General features: G+C 42.7%; 1 protein-coding gene and 1 long non-coding RNA gene across 4 annotated transcripts; one reads left to right on the forward strand and one right to left on the reverse strand.

Annotated features, from left to right (window-relative positions):
- Window positions 1–736: 736 nt before the first annotated feature.
- Window positions 737–4779, forward strand: LOC134619815 (uncharacterized). 3 transcript variants are annotated; one of them, XM_063465641.2, is made up of 2 exons: window positions 737–838; window positions 1533–4779. In XM_063465641.2, the coding sequence occupies exon 2, from the start codon at window positions 2853–2855 to the stop codon at window positions 4761–4763; it is 1911 nt and encodes a 636-aa protein (XP_063321711.1). In that variant the 5' UTR covers window positions 737–838; window positions 1533–2852; the 3' UTR covers window positions 4764–4779. The 3 variants fall into 3 exon arrangements, with proteins under 3 accessions (XP_063321711.1, XP_063321712.1, XP_063321713.1); XM_063465642.2 differs by lacking the exon at window positions 737–838 and adding an exon at window positions 932–962; XM_063465643.2 differs by lacking the exon at window positions 737–838 and adding an exon at window positions 1240–1254.
- Window positions 4780–5784: 1005 nt separating this feature from the next.
- Window positions 5785–6625, reverse strand: LOC135932691 (uncharacterized). The gene is made up of 3 exons (XR_010573592.1): window positions 6349–6625; window positions 6198–6230; window positions 5785–5893 (listed from the first exon to the last, which is right to left on the reverse strand). It is a non-coding gene; the product is annotated as an uncharacterized LOC135932691 (long non-coding RNA).
- Window positions 6626–21727: the final 15102 nt, after the last annotated feature.

The raw sequence follows: 21727 nt of genomic DNA on the forward strand, positions 1-21727 counted from the left end.
TCTTGTAACATGAATCCTGTTGCTGACCTTCACTTCTGTATGTTTGTCCCTCACAAACACTCTAATCACTAAAATCTGCAACGAATAAACAAATAAGGACTTTTTAATAAAGTTTACTTCATGATAAACACTTAAAAACACTTTTAGAGCTCTACAGATGTTTAAATCCAGGTGTTAATGACAAAGCACACACTGATGTGTCTGTTGAGCAGTTTATATCTTTACGTCTGAACCTCAGTAATGAATTATTTGTACTTTGAGTAATATTTTAAATGTACTCCAGGCTGCTGTAAAGACCTCCTGATCAGAGGTGTCTGAGCGCTGCTTGTTGTCAGTGTTCAATTACATTAGTCAGCTACATGATCGTATGTGAGGCTGACTTCATGGAAATTCACTTTCATATCTGAGCGTCTTCATCAGAGTTCCTCACGTCACTTCTCTCTTTCTCTTTTTGCTTTTTTCACTCTGCGATAGTTGCAGGGGCGGATCTAGAAGGGTGGCATGGGGTGGCAAGTGCCACCCTAAAATGATCCCTTGCCACCCCAAGTGCCACCCCAGTCTTGCATATGACAGTGTTGTTTATTAAAATAAGATAGCATTAACAGTTTGAGCATAGTTACAGTCAACAGTGAATATAAATGCTAAAACTGAATACATTGTATAGTGTCCCCCCCTCCACCATTAACAAATGGTTCAGCCCATAGCAGGACCGGCTTTTTTCTTGTTTTCAGTAGCAAGCAGTGCTTATGATTGTGCCAGAGCACATTTTGAACAACACCATGGGAATTTCGGATTTTACACAGGTGGTTGGATGTTACACTCTGGAAATGGAAGGAAGGTGAGTGTTAATTAACCCTCTGTGGTCCACGGACACGCTGCACCTCCAAATCACATGACTGATGTAAGCTGACACAGCAACAAGCTGCAGCCACGCTGAGTCTCTATTTCAGCCCACATTGAAAGTTCGGACTTCAAAGTTTTTAAATTTTAATTACAGGCCAGTAAATCCAGAGTTGTGATAATATATATAAGCCACGCTTTTGTCTAAATACTGTCGTCACGTTTTTGTGTGTGTAACGGAGTTAAAAAGACATCTGAAAAACATGCACTTACCTGGTCTTAATTATTATTTTAAGTGTGAATTTTATCATTTTTGTTGTATTTTATTTTGAAAACCCAGAAACCGGATCTCACTCTAGCATTTAGAAGCTGCTAAGGCTTCCGCTCCTCACAGCGCGCGTTTGCACTGTGAGGGTAAGTTCTGTAGTGAAAGGCTCTGGCATTTTTATGGTTTCTGGTGTGAATGTTGTTACATAAGTTGTACATGTCGATGTATATAGGTTTATATTGATGTTAGGATGTTACTGTGTAACCGAAACAAAGGCTGGTTGCTGTTAAACAGTGTTTCTGCCGTATTTATGCTCTTTGGCAGTAAGCTTTTGTCGGCCCCCTAGTGGTTGCTGCGCAAAGCAGGAAATGTGTTTGGACGTACTGTTTTTCTGTGCTTTTTGTGATGTTGTTTTACATTGTAGGAGCTACAATTGCTGGTACCATCAGAAGACACCTGTTGAGTGTGTTTTATGTCTTCTGCAGGTACGTGAGCTTGTTAACAGTCATCTTGTCTGTAAAGCACAAGCAAGTGAAAATGTAATGCGTTTCTGTTAATTTGTCCACTAGAGGGAAATGTTTAGCCGGTGATACTTCTGTTATCCTGTTATTTTGTTTTATATGGTTGTGAAATGTATTTTGATAAGTGATAAGATTTCTTTTTGTATACAAGTACGGTGTGACAGACTGTAAAATGGGAGAAATTATTGTTTTCCATCTTTTCTTTAATAAAAAGTTAATTGTAAGTCTGTTAAGACAGCGCGCGTTTGCACTGTGAGGGAGCTACAATTGCTGGTACCATCTGAAGACACCTGTTGAGTGTGTTTTATGTCTTCTGCAGAATAAACCGTCAAAAGCCAACCTTTCTGAGCGTCTGTGATTCATGAAGAACGGAAGCGTTACACTGGTGCCGTGACCATTCGGATCTTCAGATCAGCTTGATGCTCATCGCCGTGGCTGCTGTTATGCTCCCCTGCTGTTCACAAGTTGAATGTGGGTTGTTGTAACCAAGTGAGTTTAGACAAAAGAAACAAAAATAAACAACCCAAAAACAAACAAAAAGGTGAGGGGTGTGATTTGAATAAGACAAAGGTGAAAGTGTCTGTGTTTTGATATACAACGTGTGGTTATACACTCGAATTATTTGGACATTATTATTATAATTTTTTTTCTCTTTTCCTCATTTTGCTGCTATTATACTGTTATTTTTCTTATTTTTATCTCTGTTTTTTTTTTTCTTTCCCTAACGGAGCGCACATGCAGTTATTATCTTAAGTGTGTGACTTGGGGATGGATAAATTTGTCACTCCAGTACTACCTAAGGGTAGAGGTGCCGGACTAGTTCATGCAGTTGACACCAGTAATGTCACACAGTTTGGTCCTGTGAGCAGTGACACTGGGCTAGGCCAAAGCCCGAGTTTTATTCCCATCGGTAGGGGTATGGGTGATTTGCCTCAGGTTTCCACTCCAATTAGAGACAGTGATGCTGTACACAGCTTTACTGACATGGTTGAGCAAATAGGAGCCCAGATAGGTGAATCCATTGTTACTAAACTGTTGTCAGCTGGTGTTGTGAATCTGACTGGTGACTCTAAGACTCAAACTGAGCAATGTAACAGTACCGCTCGAGATGTACCACATGTAACTGTTCATGTTAAGCCCAATAAGGAGCTTCAAATTTTTAGGGGTGATGGCACAGACAGATGTTCGGTTCAGGACTGGATTGACATGGCAACGACTTATCTATGGAAGCAAGAGGTCCCCTTCATGGCCAGGCTGACGAAATTATTAGCCACTTAATGGGGAAGGCCAGAGATGTGGTCAGAGTGGCTCTTCGTAGTGACCCAGGTCTTGATGTCAAACAGAAGCCTGATCTGGTCTTTGGTGTCCTTCGCCATTATTTCAGTGACTCTTCATCGTGCCTCCCTCTTGCTGACTTCTATGCAACACTCCCTACCAGAAGTGAAAACCCGGTAGATTATTGGATAAGACTGAACAAGGCTGCTGAACTAGCCATAGAGGGGCTACGCAGACAGGGGCAGACAGCAACCCCTTTAACCCATGAAGTAGCATGTATGTTCGTGAAACATTGCCCTGACCCTGAGTTGTCTTATGTTTTCAAGTGCAAGCCTGTCCATGAGTGGACTGCTCGGGACGTACAACAAAGGATTGATGATTATCAAAGGGAGGTGAGAGCTAATGGTAGAGCCAGCGGCGCTGCACAGTTGAAGGGCTGTAATTCTACGATCACCGCCGTGCACCCGAACACCTCACCTGCAGCTGCTGTGCCAGAGGGATGCTCCCGAAGCTTCTCGCCCCCATCCTCAGGTTTTCAGGGGTTGGTGGGCTCGTTCCCCTCCACCGCTGCAACACGAGAGCCCCTCATCGGAAGTCTGAGTTTCTCCCCTTCGACTGCGGTGAGTCAAAATCTTCAACAGTCAGAGGAAAGGCTCATGGGTCAGATGGTGGATATGTTTCAGGCCATGATGGAGAGAATGCAGCACCACAACACTCAGACACCAAGGAGGGGGGCGTTTAATCAGTTTTCACGAAATAGACGGAGGAGAGAGGATGCCTGCAAAGTCTGCAGTGATCCGAGACATACCACAGCATCACACTGCCTATCTGATAAACTGTGCTTTTCATGCTTTGCTCCTGGCCATGTTCGGTTGTCCTGCCCGGCTAGTACAGGTCGGCCAGGTCCAGCCGGAGGGAAACTAGCCGACCTGTATTCGGTGGGAGGCAGTGCAGGTCTTACGGGATACTCCCAAACTATTGATATCTGTGATGCGGAGTCAGTGTATGAAGAGGCCAGACAGAAATGCAAAGATTCTGAAGTTATTTTTCAGAACATTCACAAAGTCGGCAATAGTGACAGTCTTTTCTACACTCCGGTCACTTTCGGTGGGCTTTTGAAAATGGGTGGTATGCTGGACAGTGGTTCCATGGCCTGCAGCATGAATGAAGCAGCTGAGGTGACGCTGCGTGACTCTGGACTGATATCTGATCAAGATGTTATCAAAGTGGATGTGACTCTTGTTGGGTGTGGAGGGCTACGTGTGAAGCCTAAGTATGCCCTCAATGTGGAGATGGAGGTGTATGGCTGCAGAATGATAGTTCCCATTCTGGTGGTTCAAGGGCAGCTTGACGACCTGATACTGGGGACGAACGTCATAAAGCACATATTACACCAGTCTAAACGTTGTGAGCCCTACTGGAACACGGTCTCCAGTAATTGCTCTAAGACCAGCCTTGAGACTGAAAACTTTCTGTCGATGCTTTCTGGTTTGACCCCATGGAAAGATTCGGACGTCCCGGACAGAGTAGGCACAGTTAGGTGTAACTCAGCTGTGTGCCTTGAACCGGGTCGCGAATATCTGTTATGGGGAAAACTACCAAAGAACGTCAATGTCTCCCCTGGCAGCACAGTGATGACAGGGCCCTCGTCATCCCGCTCAGCACCCAGAGGGATTTTGGTTGCTAGATTGGTTACTCCCTTGTGGGGTGACAGATGGGTCCCATTGAAACTGATCAATGTGTCTGAGCAGCCTGTACATCTGCGACGTAACGCCAAACTAGCAGACGTGTACTCCTGTGTGGCGCTTGAGGACTTTGATGCTTCCCCAGATAGCAAGGAAACATTGAAACAATGTTGAGTCAATATCAGGCGATGTCATTGAACCAACGTTGAGATCTGACGTTGACCCAACGTCACTCTTGCACCCATTTTTAATGTTGAAACAACGTCAGGTTTTGATGTTGAATCAATGTTGAAACCTGACATTGATTCGATGTTATATTTTCTAACACTGTTGACATTGAAACACTGTTGAGCTATGGTGTTGATTTTCCACCTCTTTCGCACAGTTGCTTTTTATTGAAAAAAAACAAAAAAAACAAAAAAGGTCAATAGACATGTATCATTTGCAAAATACTTTATTAAAAGACAAAGTTTCCTATTTACATTTCTATGTTTCACGTCACTTTTTATTATTTACTCCGGGATGGGGATGGATGATCGGCGTCCTGTGTGCCACCCGTACGATCTGGAGCATATCTGAGCCATTTCCGGACTGCTTGAGCAAAGACCAACTCAGACATAGAGTTCGCCCCTACCTGCTGCACCAGGCCATCTAGGACAAAAATAGACACACACACAAAAAAACAAAGACAAAAAAAGGGAATTAGAGCACATGAATAAGCTCTTGTTAATTGTCTTCAGCAGTGAGAAAGTATGTAAACTCCTAGGCTGATAAACATGAAAGTCACCAGGCGGAAATCAGCAAACTGCCGCATTTGATTCCCAAAGAGCTATAAGCTGAAAATGTGATATGTCTTAGCATGGTGTGCCGTGTATCCTTTAAAAAAAAAAGAAAACATGGGGTCCTCGGGCTGTACAAAGTGTACAACCCGAGGACAAAACAAGCCGAAGACCAAAGACTCCATCTCCAGATTAACCGGACATGAAAGTCTTGTTATTAAGAAAGACAAAGTAATATAGCAAAAAACAGACATAGGAAATGTGAAACGCACTCAGCACATCAATTGATCCCTTTATTGTTCACTTTAGGCTCATAAAACTACAATAAATGTTAAAACTTACCAAATATGCATCTGCACAGCGCTGTCTCTTTAAATGCCCTTTTTTGCTTTGTCTGGTCCTTGGTTTTTTTCCCTGTCCAGTTGAGTACAGAGGCCAGCTCCTTTGTAATGGCATAAACCATTACACGGCGGACTCGCACCTCCAGTGTGGTCCAGCAGCACCAATCAACGCAAAGCGTCTCACCTATAGACACATTTTATGAGATGGAATTAGCGTGTCTCATGTCTTAAATGTGTATGCAAGTGCTTGTGTGTTTACTTCATGTAATTGATGATAGAAACATGTCATTTGGTTTTCCCTAAAGCCTGATTTTCAAGTCATACAAAGAATAAACCAAAGTATTGGCAGTGCAATGTATTTCTATTCCCTTTTGTTGGATATTCATTTGTTAGTTCTTGTAACTGCTAAAAGTGTTTACTAGTTTTTGCCTGTCACATATATTTGTTATACCATGTAAACTGTGAAATTCCAAGATTTTCAAACTTGCCTTGTAATAGTGGCCTCACAGAGTCTCTGGAATCTACAGAAAAAAAAATCACAACAAGATGACATTCAGGAGTATAAATTAGGTTTTTTTTTTTTTAGATAAGAGTACAATGACATTGTGATGCAGCTTTAAAGCTTTTTTAAAAGCATACCATCTATAGGGAAGACATCAGACTCTGCATGCTGGGGAGATCGCAAAGCTGTGTCGGTTTGTGCCGGAGTGGCGAAAGGTGCCGGAAGCTGGGTGGGGCATTATGATGGTTGCTATCAGTGGGCTGGGGGGCAGACTGCGGAGTGATGAGGGCTGTTTAGAAAAAGATCATTTTTTAAGTATTTAAGAATACAGACAACTTGTCAAAAAAGTTTCCTTGTGTCAGACACAGATATGTACACAGACACTAGACAGTATTTTATTACCTGGTATTTTCACTCGAGGGGCCTGGGGAAACCGTTTTTTTGTAGGCTGCTCATCCTCTGAGTCCGTATATGTGTACAGGGGATTTGGTCTAAAGAAAAGAAATTAAAAACGGTCTTAAGTAATTGTAAATATGCTTTTGGCATATTGTTTCCTAAAGTTAGTTTGATTTCTAACAACACACACAGGAAACAGAGACGTGCAAGAAGGTGCAGTATACAATGAATTTTTGAAGTGCACAAGTGTACACGGCTTTGCATTTTTAAAAAGTTTACAAACTTCCACTTTTTGGACTATATTATGTGGTGATATTGCAGTATGCAAGCACCACAGATATGTATAAAAGACAAGATCATAAATTCTTAACAATCAAAGATATGTTTGTGAATAAAAAGGTTTTACTTGTGCTTTCTTTTAAGACTGGTCTGGGTTTCTTCTTCGGACTGAAGGTCAGACGTATCACAGCGTTCACGTGGATATCTCTGAAGACTGCGTTCTGCTTCGTGAAATGTGCCTGGAAATACAAACACAATGTACGGCCAGACATACATTACGTGTGGACAAAAGGTGCAAACGCATAGAAAAATCAGCGGTTTCAAAAATACCCTGGTACGTGTGGACGTAGCCTTATTCATTATTCAAGGCACAAACGGAAAGTCATGTACGCGTGCAACGTAAAGTTAGGTGAGCGTGCAACGTACAGTCACGTGGGCATGCTGCGTGAGCTTTCAAACTGAGTCTAAAGTTTTCGTGTGCGAATTGAAGCGAGTGCTCTCCAATCATCAAAAGTAACAAAGTCATTGAACACGTTTATACAGTTAACTTTACGTTTATCAATCATATATCACAGATTTAGAATTTTTTGTAGTACTAAGCAACTATATACAGAGCGAAAGTCTGGGTCAAGCGCCGAGGCGACGGCAAGAACAAAGGAAACCTCGAAGCGTTAAAGCTAGCTTTGTAAGGGAATATAACGAAGAAATTATGAAACAAAAATGTTTTCTTTGTTGATATACTTTGTTCGCAGTGCAATTTATTTGTTGCCGGATTGTAAGAAGTATAGACACAATTTCGGGCTCCCACATTTTGTGGGAGCAACGTAAATAACTGTAAAAAACTTTTTAAAGTTTTTTACTGTTATTCAAATGCAAACATGGAAATAACGAGTAGGAAAAAAAAATCATTCATTCTTACCTTATACTAATCGTGGTGCAGGCCAGTGCAGTGCATGAACTGATGCCTTCTCCGGTCAATTCCGCTGAGAGTAAATCAAATGTCCCGCTCTACTGTAGAAGACAATACCTGGGGGGATGTACCAATGTGAGAGGGGTGCTGTGGAATAGTCCAAGTGATCGCTGCTTTAATTTCCCGGTCAACTATACATAAATTGCACGTAGACACGATTTTTTAAAGCTGGTGAACTAGACCAAGTCATTGATAACAAATGAACAATAAATCTACTTTCTCTGGTACTTTATACCCGATCAGTTGCAATGCAATTTAATGCTCAACTACAAATCGATGGTTTTTGATGGTGACCGGAGCCGAATGATCGTCAACTATAAATAGACGTTTTCTCGACGTTGTTGTTGTCACCTGGTCGACTATAAATAGATCAAATATCAGTGACAAAAAAACAACGGTGAATCAACATCGTTACAACGTCTCTATAGTAAGACCGTCGGTTTACCACAGTATTTCAATGTTGTTACAACATTGGCATTTCAACCCCGACCATATACGACGGTTCGGATGAAAAATCAACATAGATTCAATGTCGTCTTGCTATCTGGGTCAGCACTCCAGGAGACAACTCTGGCTAGCAGCCATCAGTCGGCCATGTCGCCACAAGTCACGCCCACCTCCATGAAGGAGAAACTCGAACTTGTTGGGCTTGGTGATGTTGACATAGAGTCCTGTGAGACATCAAGACAGTGTAAAGAGAGGATGGCTGACCTGGTTTTGCAGTACGAGGATGTCTTTTCCCGCCATCATCTCGACTGTGGGGAAGCCAAAAACTTTGTGCATCGCATCCGCCTCTCAGATAACAGGCCTTTCAGACTTCCCTACAGGCGTGTGCCCCCGAGTCAGTACCAGAAGCTGAGACAAGTGTTGACTGAGATGGAGGAGAGGGACATCATCAGGAAATCGACCAGTGAGTATGCATCACCATTGGTGCTTGTGTGGAAGAAGAATGGCGATCTACGCATTTGCAATGACTTCCGCTGGCTCAACAAGAGAACCCTGAAGGATGCCCATCCTCTTCCACATCAAGCAGATTGTCTGGCTGCCTTGGGGGGAAACAGCCTGTTCAGTACCATGGACTTGACGTCTGGCTTCTACAACATGACGCTGCATGAAGATGACAGGAAATATTCTGCCTTCACCACGCCCATGGGTCTATATGAGTATAATCGGCTGCCGCAGGGTCTGTGCAACAGCCCTGCGAGCTTCATGCGCATGATGACCAGCATCTTTGGTGACCAGAATTATTTGAGCCTGTTATGTTACCTGGATGATCTCCTGGTGTTTGCTCCAGACGAGGACACTGCCTTGCAGCGCCTGGAAATGGTGTTTGAGAGGCTGCGCGGGCATAACTTGAAGTTGGCTCCCAGAAAGTGCTTCTTCCTGAGGAAATCCGTGAAGTTCCTCGGTCACATCATTGATCAAAATGGGGTATCAACAGATCCATCCAAGGTAGAAGTTATCGCGAGCATGAGGAGCGTGGACCTCATGGACACTGATGGGGTGACTCCTTCCCAACGAAAGGTCAGATCATTTTTGAGGATGATTAATTACTACCAACACTTTGTTCCCATGTACTCTGCTGTCGCCAGACCTCTGTTCGAGCTCCTGAGAGGTGCTGTGAAGAAGGGCAAGGGGACTACTAAGGTGAGGCGGCCATGCAGGAAGTTGAGTGCTTCGGATTGGATCCAGAGAAGAGGACGCTTTTGAGAAGCTCAAGAGCTTGATGTTAAATACAGTCGTTTTGGCTCACCCAGATTTCTCTCGCCCCTTCTTGCTGTCGACAGACGCATCACTGGATGGCATTGGAGCAGTGTTGGCTCAAATCCAGGACGGTGGAACTAAGCCCAGACCGATTGCTTTTGCCAGCAAATCCCTGTCTCAGTCTCAAAGAAACTATCCAGCACACAGGCTGGAGTTTCTGGCGTTAAAGTGGTCAGTCTGCGACAAGTTCAGTCATTGGCTCAAAGGTCACAAGTTCACCGTCTGGACTGATAACAACCCCTTGACCCACATTTTAACCAAGCCAAAGCTGGACTGTTGTGAACAACGTTGGGTGGCTAAACTTGCAAGCTATGACTTTGACATTAAATATGTCCCAGGCCGTCAGAACATTGTGGCGGATGCCCTGAGCCGATTGCCTTTTGTGAAGGATAATGTAAGTGACAGACTGCTGGCTGAGAGATATGCAGACTTCCTTGATGAGGCAAAAGATGTTTCACATGCATCAATCCAGAGGGCGTTTCGGTCGTCCACCGACTGCGAGGCGAATGGTAGATCCAGTGGTGGAGCTTCCATCGTGTCCCAAGGCACGCAGGGTCTGAATCCCTTGGTTCTGGCTGAAGATGCTGTCATAGCTGTTTTGCAGTCACATGTCGAGTGGGATGTCGGCCCAAGAGGGAGAGCAATAGAGGCTCTGCATCACCTGCCACAGATGGTGTCCCCCGGTCTGGAAGCCTTACCTGCCTATTCGGAGAGAGAACTTAGGGATGCACAGCTGCAGGATGCAGCGCTGTCTCGCGTCGTCTTCTACGTTGAGAGACACAGGAGACCCTCGAGGAGAGAGCGGGTAGGGGACCCAGTCCTTGTTAAAAGATACCTGAGCCACTGGGAGAAGCTGGTCCTCAACAACGGTGTGTTGTACAGAGTCTCCAGAGATCAGATATCAGGTAACAGACGACTGCAGTTCATGGTTCCTGACTCGGGTTGAGGTCCTCAACCCGAGGGATCCATGATGATGCTGGTCACCAGGGCCAGTTCAGGAGTTTAGACCTGGCTAGAAAGAGATTTTTATGGTTGAACCTTGGGCGTGGCGTGAGAGACCATATACGGGGATTCCAGTGCTGTGTAGTCAGTAAGACTGTCGAACCAGAGGGGCGTGCTCCTTTGGTCAGCGTGTCCTCGTCCAGACCGTTGGAGTTGCTCTGCATCGACTTTTGGTCGGCTGAGGCCGCACACAAGTCCGTCGATGTCTTGGTCATCACAGACCACTTCACTGGCTGGGCGCAGGCCTTCCCATGCAAGGACCAGTCGGCTAAACAGGTTGCAAGGCTTCTCTAGGACAGGTACTTCTGTGTGTTCGGCTTTCCGGAAAGGATACACAGCGACCAGGGTGCTAATTTTGAGAGCCAATTGATAAGTGAGCTCCTCAGAGTCTCTGGTGTGAAGAAGACACACACGACGCCTTACCACCCGATGGGGAACGGCAGTGTGGAGCACTTTAACCAGACTCTGGGTGGAATGATTCGTGCTCTGCCGCCAGACTCGAAAGTGGACTGGCCACGTCGGCTACAGACTCTGACGTTCATGTACAACTGCACTGCACATGAGACAACTGGATTTGCACCGTTTTACCTGATGTTTGGCCGCACGCCCCGGTTGCCTGTTGACATTCTGTTCCGCTCTGTCCTGAGCGATCCTGCTGTTACCTGTTATGACAGGTATGTGGTTTCCCTCAGGGAAGATGTGAAGGAAGCAATGGTCATTGCACGCGCCCGAGCTGCACAGGAGAAGCGTCGTCACTCGCATCTCTATAACAGGAGAGGGACGGGTTCCAGGACTGAGGTTGGTGACAGAGTCCTGGTTGCTAACAGGAAAGAGAGGGGAAAGAAGAAGGTTGCTGATCGGTGGGAGTCAACGGTCTACACCGTGATCGATGTGAACCATGATACTCACACTTTGAAGATTCTGTTTCCGGACGAGAGAGAGTGGTCCACCGGAATCTGCTGTTGGTGGCGAATTTCCTGCCCCTGGAGGATGATGTTGGAACCTCGGATCACGTCTCCTCTACATGGGATGTGGACACAGCGCCTGAAGTTGATGATGGGGCTGCGTCTGGGGAGGGGGATTTGAATGCCCCTGCTGTGAGCTGTGTTGGTGCTCATGGTAACTGCTCACCCGATGCCATGGATGGGACAGCTGACCTGGAGGTTGTCTCTGAACCTTTGGACCCTGGAGAGAGGACGATTGCATGGGTGTTGCAGTTGACGGAGTCCAGCGGGTCTCAGGGAGATGTTACTGATGTTTCAAGCGTGGATTCAGTCCTGCCGGCTGCATCTGGCTTGTCTGTTGGAGTGGACTTCGACCGAGCTGGTTCTAGCACGACGTCCCAGGAAGTCAATATTGCTACGAGCTGTGGGGAGGGATTGCAAGTATGCTCTACTACACCTGCCGTAGCGGTGGATATAGTTGCTCCTGCCATTACTGCTCAGTCCCCAATGGTTGACTATAGCCAAACCGGGAATGCTTCCCGGATCAGAACCAGACTTGGGCGACTTGTCAAACCGGTGAATAGACTGATCCAGACTATGTCAAATCAAGTCGTGGTTCGCGACAGGTTTGATGTGAAGTCAGTTTGTAAGTCTTTGATTCTGTCCTTCTCTTACTGAATGTTCTGTTTATATGCATACCTGAGTGATGGGATTTGTACTTGCTGTTATGTACTCTACATTTTTGTTTTTTGTTTTTCCTTTTGAGCTGTGGTACACGCCTTGTAAGGGGTATTAGTAGGGTGTATTTCGGGCACTCTGCTGCCAGTTGCTGGGTTGGGAGTTTAGCGCTGCTCCCATCCCACTTCATCCTTAGGGATACGTTTAGTTGGTGTCTGTGATTTTTGACCTCTGTTTGGTTGGTGCGTACCAGTGTGGGTACCTGTGGCTCAAATTTGATAAAATTCAGTGGGGGTGAGTGTAACGGAGTTAAAAAGACATCTGAAAAACATGCACTTACCTGGTCTTAATTATTATTTTAAGTGTGAATTTTATCATTTTTGTTGTATTTTATTTTGAAAACCCAGAAACCGGATCTCACTCTAGCATTTAGAAGCTGCTAAGGCTTCCGCTCCTCACAGCGCACGTTTGCACTGTTCTGTAATGAAAGGCTCTGGCATTTTTATGGTTTCTGGTGTGAATGTTGTTACATAAGTTGTACATGTCGATGTATATAGGTTTATATTGATGTTAGGATGTTACTGTGTAACCGAAACAAAGGCTGGTTGCTGTTAAACAGTGTTTCTGCCGTATTTATGCTCTTTGGCAGTAAGCTTTTGTCGGCCCCCTAGTGGTTGCTGCGCAAAGCAGGAAATGTGTTTGGACGTACTGTTTTTCTGTGCTTTTTGTGATGTTGTTTTACATTGTAGGAGCTACAATTGCTGGTACCATCAGAAGACACCTGTTGAGTGTGTTTTATGTCTTCTGCAGGTACGTGAGCTTGTTAACAGTCATCTTGTCTGTAAAGCACAAGCAAGTGAAAATGTAATGCGCTACTGTTAATTTGTCCACTAGAGGGAAATGTTTAGCCGGTGATACTTCTGTTATCCTGTTATTTTGTTTTATATGGTTGTGAAATGTATTTTGATAAGTGATAAGATTTCTTTTTGTATACAAGTACGGTGTGACAGACTGTAAAATGGGAGAAATTATTGTTTTCCATCTTTTCTTTAATAAAAAGTTAATTGTAAGTCTGTTAAGACAGCGCGCGTTTGCACTGTGAGGGAGCTACAATTGCTGGTACCATCTGAAGACACCTGTTGAGTGTGTTTTATGTCTTCTGCAGAATAAACCGTCAAAAGCCAACCTTTCTGAGCGTCTGTGATTCATGAAGAACGGAAGCGTTACATGTGTGTGTGTTTTAAGCGTTTTCTAAGGACAACGCGAAAACAATAAAGAAAGGGAAAAAAAGCCACCGCTTTCCTATCGGTGGAAAAATGTACCATGTCGACCAATTTTAAAAAAAGGGATTGGTTGTTTAGGAAGAGGGAAAAGTTTTGGGGGTGACGGTAATGGCAGCGAGACAGAGCGAGCGAGTGAGAGAGAGTTTTTAGATGTGACCATTTGTGACGTTTAGTGTGGAGTGTATACTTAGTGTGTTGTGTTGTGTAGCTGTTCTGTTGTGTAGTCGTTTGGTTTTGTGTGTCAGTGAGGGCACTAATGAATGTCACTAAGGCACATTTTGGTGGACAAACTTTTTTTTACTGGCACACATCATTTGTGGGGCATCTTATTGCGACACCTGATTGTTCTCTCATTTTAGTTTTAGTAATATTTTTAAATGGTTGTACAAAATGAAAAAAACGGCAGGTGTATTGGCTGCATTTTTAGATAAATAGTTGTATATGTTTACAAAATGTACAATTTATATTTACTCAACATGTCTGTGGTTTTTTACAGTAAAAAATACTACTAGGATTTTAAGTTCTTTGTGTGATTTCAGATCAGTAATAGTACTATTAATAGTAATAGTAGTACTAATGCAGTATGTCAGTGAAAAAAAACAACTATTCAGTTGAGCTGAAAAGAATGATACCAAACAAGGCAAGGGGGAAAAATAAAATGAAACAATTTGAGGGTGAAATACAAACGTAAACTCAAAAGGAGTCAAAAATGGCCGGTTGTATTTCAGACCTCAGAGGGTTAATCCAACAAATCATGAAAAATTAGGTTTACATTGTTGTTCATGACAGTGCAGATTTCTGACATTTTGTGTAATTTAAGCTGTAACAACGTGATTTGTTTTCTAACAAAAAACAGTGAAACTTAAGTTAGACTTGTGTTTGTAAATGAAGCGCCCCATGTTGTGTAGCTTTCTGGATTTTATACTTATTGGGCTACATATTTATTTATTATACAGGCTATACAGTACATAGCATCAAAACTCACATGTTTTATGTAACTAAAGTGTGTAATTATGTGGGCTACAGACAATAATTAAGTTATAGAAAATATTTATATGAAAAACGTGTATACTTACTGCATTTGAATCATTTTAACCATATGTAACCACCTGCATATGTGTTTGGGGGGAAAAAAAGGCTTTGATTTTGCCCCCCCATTTGATTTCTTTGACACCCTCATGCCACCCTAAGAAAATTTCTCTAGATCCGCCCCTGGATAGTTGACCTCAGTGTGTGTGTGTGTGTGTGTGTGTGTGTGTGTGTGTGTGTGTGTGTGTGTGGTGGAAAAAGGGTTAAATTCAAAATGTGTGTCAGAGCCTCATGCACTACAGATATATGAGAACAACAGTGTTGTTTCATTGGCTTCCTGTTAAATCCAGAATTCAAAATCCTGCTCTTCACATACTAGGTCTTAAATAATCAGGCCCCATCTTATCTTAATGTACCATATCACCCTATTAGAGCACTTCGCTCTCACACTGCAGGCTTACTTGTTGTTCCTAGAGTATTTAAAAGTAGAATGGGAGGCAGAGCCTTCAGTTTTCAGGCCCCTCTTCTGTGGAACCAGCTTCCAGTTTGGATTCAGGAGACAGACACTATCTCTACTTTTAAGATTAGGCTTCAAACTTTCCTTTTTGCTAAAGCATATAGTTAGGGCTGGACCAGGTGACCCTGAATCCTCCCTTAGTTATGCTGCAATAGACGTAGGCTGCCGGGGGATTCCCATGATGCACTGGGTGTTTCTTCTTCACTCACTATGTGTTAACAGACCTCTCTGCATTGAATCATATCTGTTATTAATCTCTGTCTCTCTTCCACAGCATGTCTTTATCCTGTCTTCCTTCTCTCACCCCAACCAATCACAGCAGATGGCCCCGCCCCTCCCTGAGCCTGGTTCTGCTGGAGGTTTCTTCCTGTTAAAAGGGAGTTTTTCCTTCCCACTGTCGCCAAAGTGCTTGCTCATAGAGTGTTGTTTGTCTTGGTTTTCTCTGTCAGGTCTTTACCTTACAGCAGCGGTCCCCAACCTTTTTTGTGCCACGGACCGGTTTATGGCCGACAATATTTTCACGGACCGGCCTTTAAGGTGTTGCGGATAAATACAAGAAAATAAAACTAGTGCCGGTACCGAAAAAAAGAAGATTTATTCATAACACACGTGAAAAGACCCAGGAAAACCGAGTTAAGATAAAAACAATAACAAAATAACGCTGAAAACCGATAAAAACCCTGAAAACCATACATTTCACACCTGAGCCTCAACTCTCGCGGCCTGGTACCAAACGACTCACGGACCGGTACCAGTCCGAGGCCCGGGGGTTGGGGACCACTGCCTTACAATATAAAACACCTTGAGGCATCTGTTGTTGTTGCGCTATATGAAAATTGATTTGAATTTAAAAATATTTGATACATGAGGATCAAATTTCACAGCACTCATTATATTCGTTCAAACTTCAGATTATCTGTGTAAATCAGAGATGGTTTTACAGAAAATGATCGACAGATTTGCTGATTAGAGATGAAACGGTCCAGAATAGAAAACCGCTCCAGACTGTTTGGTAGTTAATTTGCAGATGAAAATTTACTTTACAAATTCCAGATATGGCAGATTTATCAAAGACTCACAGACAATATTCATAACTGTTTGATTGTTGCTACAAATGACTGTCTCTGTGTGTAGGCAGCAGCTATGAATAGAGAGGTTGTAGAGTAAAAAGCAAGAAGGCACAGAAAAAAAAACGTATATTTTGAAATTTTCACCTTTTTTTTACACCCTTTTAAATTTACTGTTGAAAAAAAATCTTCACAAATGTGAAGATTGATATTTACACAAATATCCTGAGAAATTTATTCATATTTATGTATTTTTCTACTTACATCCACAACTCTGAGGACAACCTTTCAAATCAGTGGCTACAAGTGCTCAACTGCGCCCTCTAGAGGCACAAAATCAACCATTCTGGGCTTTGACTTCGACAAACATCAGTTATGATCTGACCTCACTTCACTGCAAGTGTTTCTCTCTGCAGAAAGTCTGTTGTGGTGTCATGAAACAGTGTCTGCTGAACAAGCACAGCCATCACTCTTTGTCTCCATCCAGCAAACAAAACAGAAAATCTTCACAGCTAAATATCACAGCTTGTCGTTAAAATAAGGTAAAATTAGCTTTGCAGCTCTGTAAACACAAACTCTTAAATAACTGTTAGATGTTTCAGTGCTGAGCCTCCAAATGCTGTCGTTGGGACAACACCATCCTGCTCAGCAGCTGCTTTACAACAGTCACAGTATTGTGACTGAAAGGTTAGATGCAAACTTTCTCTGGAGAGAAGAAGAATGAAGTCAGCAGAAGCAACACACCTGTGTGAAGGAGAGGGAGACAGGTGGAGAGGTGAGCATGTGTGGAGCTGAGTGAAGGTGGATGATACCTGGAGTCAACCCTCCAAAGAGAGGTGAGGAGGAGAGTGCAGGCAGTTACAGTGTGGTTGAAACTGAAATCACAAAAACAGGAGACGAACAGTTTACAGTTTACACTCTTATCGTGTATATTAGTAATTATGTCATCAGCAGAATGTAGAAGAAATCAAACTCTGAGCTGGTGTGAATTCCACTGAAAAGGTTATTTCCTCTTCTAGATACTGTAATGCCTAAAAACGTCAGAGTCCTACGTTAAACAGTTCTTATTATGGACAGCAGGTGGAGCCACACCGGCCCTGTTCAGCCTCCGCTCAGCTTGTTGTCTGCCCTTCCTCCACCTCATCCTCTGGCAGCAGTAAGGCTGAATCCCCTTCCACAGTTCCACAGCCTCACCCTGCCGTCTGCTTCCTGATATGGTGGGAAATGTGTGAGACATGCTGTCCACAAAACTCACTGAATAAAAGTTTTATTTTGGAGTAAAACAACTGCACATTTGTGATAACCCCAGGATTCAAAGTTAAGACTCTCAAAGGGAGGAAATTATGTGCAAAAAGATGTATTTAACACATGAACTCTGTTGTTTTATTTAGGTTGTTCCATAACATGTGGAAGTGGCAATTCCTGCCATTTTGAAAAGGAGGTCTGTGTGGTCAGTAAGTCCAACCCCCACCAATGAGGCATCAATAGAAAGCCCTTCACATACAGCAGTGCAGCAAAACCACCACACAGTGGGTGTGTCCCAGTTCAGGGTCTGCATTCTTGGAGGACGCAGCCTTCGCGGTCTACGTGGGCCGCATCCTCGAAGACCGGAAGTGAGAGGCTTGTGAAATGGGAAGGTCTAGTCACACTGCTCAGGTTGCCTAGCAACCATGACACTAACTGCTGGAAACGTTTCATACAGCATTATTTGACAGAAATGAAGGAGAACATATTTTTGTTCATCTGCTTGTTAGTGTGAATGCTTGTAAAAGCATTCACAGTATTGTTCTTCAAATCTTTATTATTATTTTCTTTTCCGTACGTTTTTCGCCGTCTATCTCCTTCAAAACCGTTCAACTTAGAAAAACCATTCAAACACCGTCAGAAGTACAGGCTGTCTTTACACTGTCACCACGTCCATATAATAAACTCCACAGGCATGAAAACTGAGAATTAGGTAGACTGGACATTGCTGTCGCTCACGGTGAAAGAATTTTGTCAATAGGACCTGTACTTTTCATTTGGGAGCGATTTGTTTCGACCTGACTTTTCTGTTCATTTTAAGCAGCAAAAGTGAGGTGCATGTCTGTGTCCGTGTGTATGGAGCCATTGGGTGCAGTCACTATAGCAACCAGGCTCACACCTGCCTGCCTAACGAGCTCTGTCTCTCACTGTGCCAAGATTCATCTTAAACACTTCTCTTTCAACTGCTGCTGTGTCCACAGTGTTTGCTCTACAGCCATCATTTTACCCTCAAAACGTCGCCATCGTTCTTCTCTTTCCAGCACCGTGTCTTTCAAAGCTCAGACATTTAAACTTTTTAAACTCTGTGGATCCAAGTGGAGGGATCACATTTTAGTCATTCAGTGATTCAAAGAATATGAACTTTTAATATTTATTCAGATGTTTTCTGATGCTAAATTTTCTTTTCTCATTTCTTAGGTTTTTCTAATTTACATTTAAAACATTTTCAGCTATTTTCCAACTTCTTCTTTGTGCACTTCAGCTTTTAGCAGTTTAGCACTTTTGTTTTCAGGTTAAAAATTCAGTTTTTTTTTTTTTTATCTCATTCAACATTTTTAACTTAAATTCAGCAATTAATTCATTTCAGTGCATACATTCAGATTCAAGCATTCACACTGCAGTTTCTTCAGAAAATGCACTTTCTAGTTTCAATATGAGCTCTGTTTGATTAGTTGAGTATCTGAGGCTGAGACCACAGGACTGTAAAACATGATTGTTGGGCTTCATTTCTGTACTGAACAGTCATTTAAGATTAGTTAGTAAATAACAATTAGCTAATGTTGTTCATGAGACTAAAGTCATCTCACTTTGGTAATGTAAATATCCATCCATTCACTTCCTTCTCAGGGTTGCAGGCGGCGCTGGAGCCGATCCCAGCTGTCATAGGGCGAGAGGCGGGGTACACCCTGGACAGGTCGCCAGTCTGTCGCAGAGCTGGTCATGTAAATATAATATGGCCAATATTAAAGTTCTGATATTAATCATTATTAGTCATTACAGCAGTGAACTTGAACTCTCAACTCAAATCAAATCACTTTTATTGTCACATCACATGTGCAGGTACGCTGGTACAGCACATGTGAGTGAAATTCATGTGAGTGAACTCTGTGTCAAAGATTCAAGTTGCAGTTATTTATATTTCCTATCACCTTAAATCTTCACTCAAAGAGAAGTATCTTTGACAGTGTATATATAGATGTATTATATATAAGAGACAAATATTGTTCATTTAATATGTTGGCATTACTAAATTTGGCTCAATGCTTACATATATGTGTAAAAAGGAAAATGTACGAGCTGTGAAAACTGTTTCTGATAGAATGAAGAGTAGACTGATATATTAAATATTCCTTTATTGGGTGAGAAAATCAGACCATGTCATAACTGCTTTAAGTCATACAGAATAGATATCAGAGCCTTAAACAGGCTGACTTCTGCTAAATGGGTCAAACTGGGCAGAAAGTAAACAAACACATAACATCCTTATAGAATATGATGTAACACTATAGATCAACTTACCTCAGAATATATAAAGCATATAAACAATTACAGCAATATGATGCAACAAACACAGCAGTGCTACTAATCCAAAATACTCAAAGCTTCATAGAACTGAAACAAACATTTATTTTTAGCTCCATTCTGCTGCTGATACATACTTTAGGTTTCTGAATATTAAACTTGTTGCTGCCTTTCATAGTGTGTAACTTGAAGGCCCTGAGTACTTTCTCCCACACTGAAAACACTGGGATGATAACATTATTTGAACATTACCTAATAAGACTGATTCAGGACAGACAATTAGTTATGTTAAACTTTCCTAGCAGTCCTTCACAAACAGGGAACAGTCTGTCTATTCTCTCCATCTGTCAGCTGCTGCTGGCTCTTCCTCCTCCTCTTCCTCACACACTGCTGAGTTTGTCCTGGTGGATCATCAGGGATGCAAAGCCTCACAGATGATGTGCAGCAGTGGGTCCCTCAGTCTGTCCTCATTCTGGACACTTGCAGTCGTCACACATGGAAATCAAATGTGTGATAAGCTGCAGGATTCAAACACAAGTGTAACTTATAAATACATGTTCATACTTTTATTCCACAATCAGAGAGAAAGAAACAGAGAGAGAGTGCAGGACAGACAGACAGGTGACAGTCTCAGGTGTATACACTGCTACAAAACAGCACAAGAGAAGGAGGATTTAGTGTTTGTGTTATTACGAGTGCTAAACAAGAAGAGTTCCCAGATGGTACAGTGGACACATGTGTGACTCCTGTGATTAAAGCATCTTTCTTTCAGCTTAACGAGTGAACCGTCAGCTCGTTCAAACACACGTTAAAGTCCGTTTGGCTCGACACCACCGAACAGAGGCAGCAATATAACATAGCTAAGATTAACAGTGCAGTGAATCCTGCTTGTGCCGTGATATTCAGGACTGCAAACCGAAAAAAAATGTGTTTATTTGTTTAAGAAATAATTTGGTTTAATAAACTTTCCTTGTTTAAATATGCGCCGCGGTGTGGTCTTTCTTTACTCGTGACGTCTTGATGTTGGTAAATACAATAAGTGAAAAATATATAATATACATATAATAAAGTACAACAGGTTATGGAGTATGCTCCTGCTGTGAGGTCCAGCCTCCATGTACTCATGCAATTAATCACTGGACAGACAGGTACGTTTATAAATATCACTATATTAGGCCAATTTTCTTTTACATATTTTTGACCTGGAGGAAGGATTGACTGTGAACTAGAAAGGGAAAATGCTCATACACAGGGCTGAGTGTCGTAACTGATTTTCAGAATCGATTCGACTCGATTAGATTTGATTCGATTTGAATCAGGAAGATTTTGCCTCAGACAGTCAGAAATATTATAATTCTGATCACTTATCAGTACATATCCATATTTTTATATCTATAAAAAGAAAGCTGACACTGTGAGACTTCATCAGAGGTGTGAGCGTCACAGCAGAGGCCTTTGTGTCAACGTAACTGAGGATAAAACAGAAAAACATAAAGGAGATTTTCCTGGCCGGGTTTTTTTTTTTGACGTTTTTCGCCTTTCCAGATAAAATAAATTGACCAAAATCAACTCAAAATACTCCCACGCGACGGAACCTCCCCTTTCCTCGCTGGTTCCGTTTTTCTCAATAGAAAAATCAGGGGTTCGCTGTCTCTCATCATCAAAACACTCCACAAATCCTGCGAATGATTGCTTGCTTATAAACCACTGAATCACTTCTGTTCTAAATGAAGCTTCGGACGTCACTGATCACGTGACTCTGGCCAAACGAATCAAGCCTCGACACAGTTAAAATGGCCTGCAATTTTCCACAGTGTGCTGGCTTCATGCTTTTATACTTCTCAAGCAAATGTTAGTGGTCATGTTTACCTGGTGCATCTTTGTCTCCCAGGGGAGAATCATAGCAAATAAAATACAACAATCTTTTAATGGTACATTTTAGCACAGACACGCGATGGACGTAGCCACCTTCACGTTACCCTTTAGTTAGTGACGTCCTGCTCCGGAGCCTCTAGCAGAGCGTTCTCACCAGGATTTTGAA

This window comes from Pelmatolapia mariae, linkage group LG22, assembly GCF_036321145.2.
Source record: "Pelmatolapia mariae isolate MD_Pm_ZW linkage group LG22, Pm_UMD_F_2, whole genome shotgun sequence".
NCBI lineage: Eukaryota > Metazoa > Chordata > Actinopteri > Cichliformes > Cichlidae > Pelmatolapia > Pelmatolapia mariae.

Coding starts and splice junctions, on each gene's coding strand:
- LOC134619815 (XM_063465641.2), top strand. CDS start 2,853: ATGGAAGCAAGAGGTCCCCTTCATGGCCAGGCTGACGAAATTATTAGC.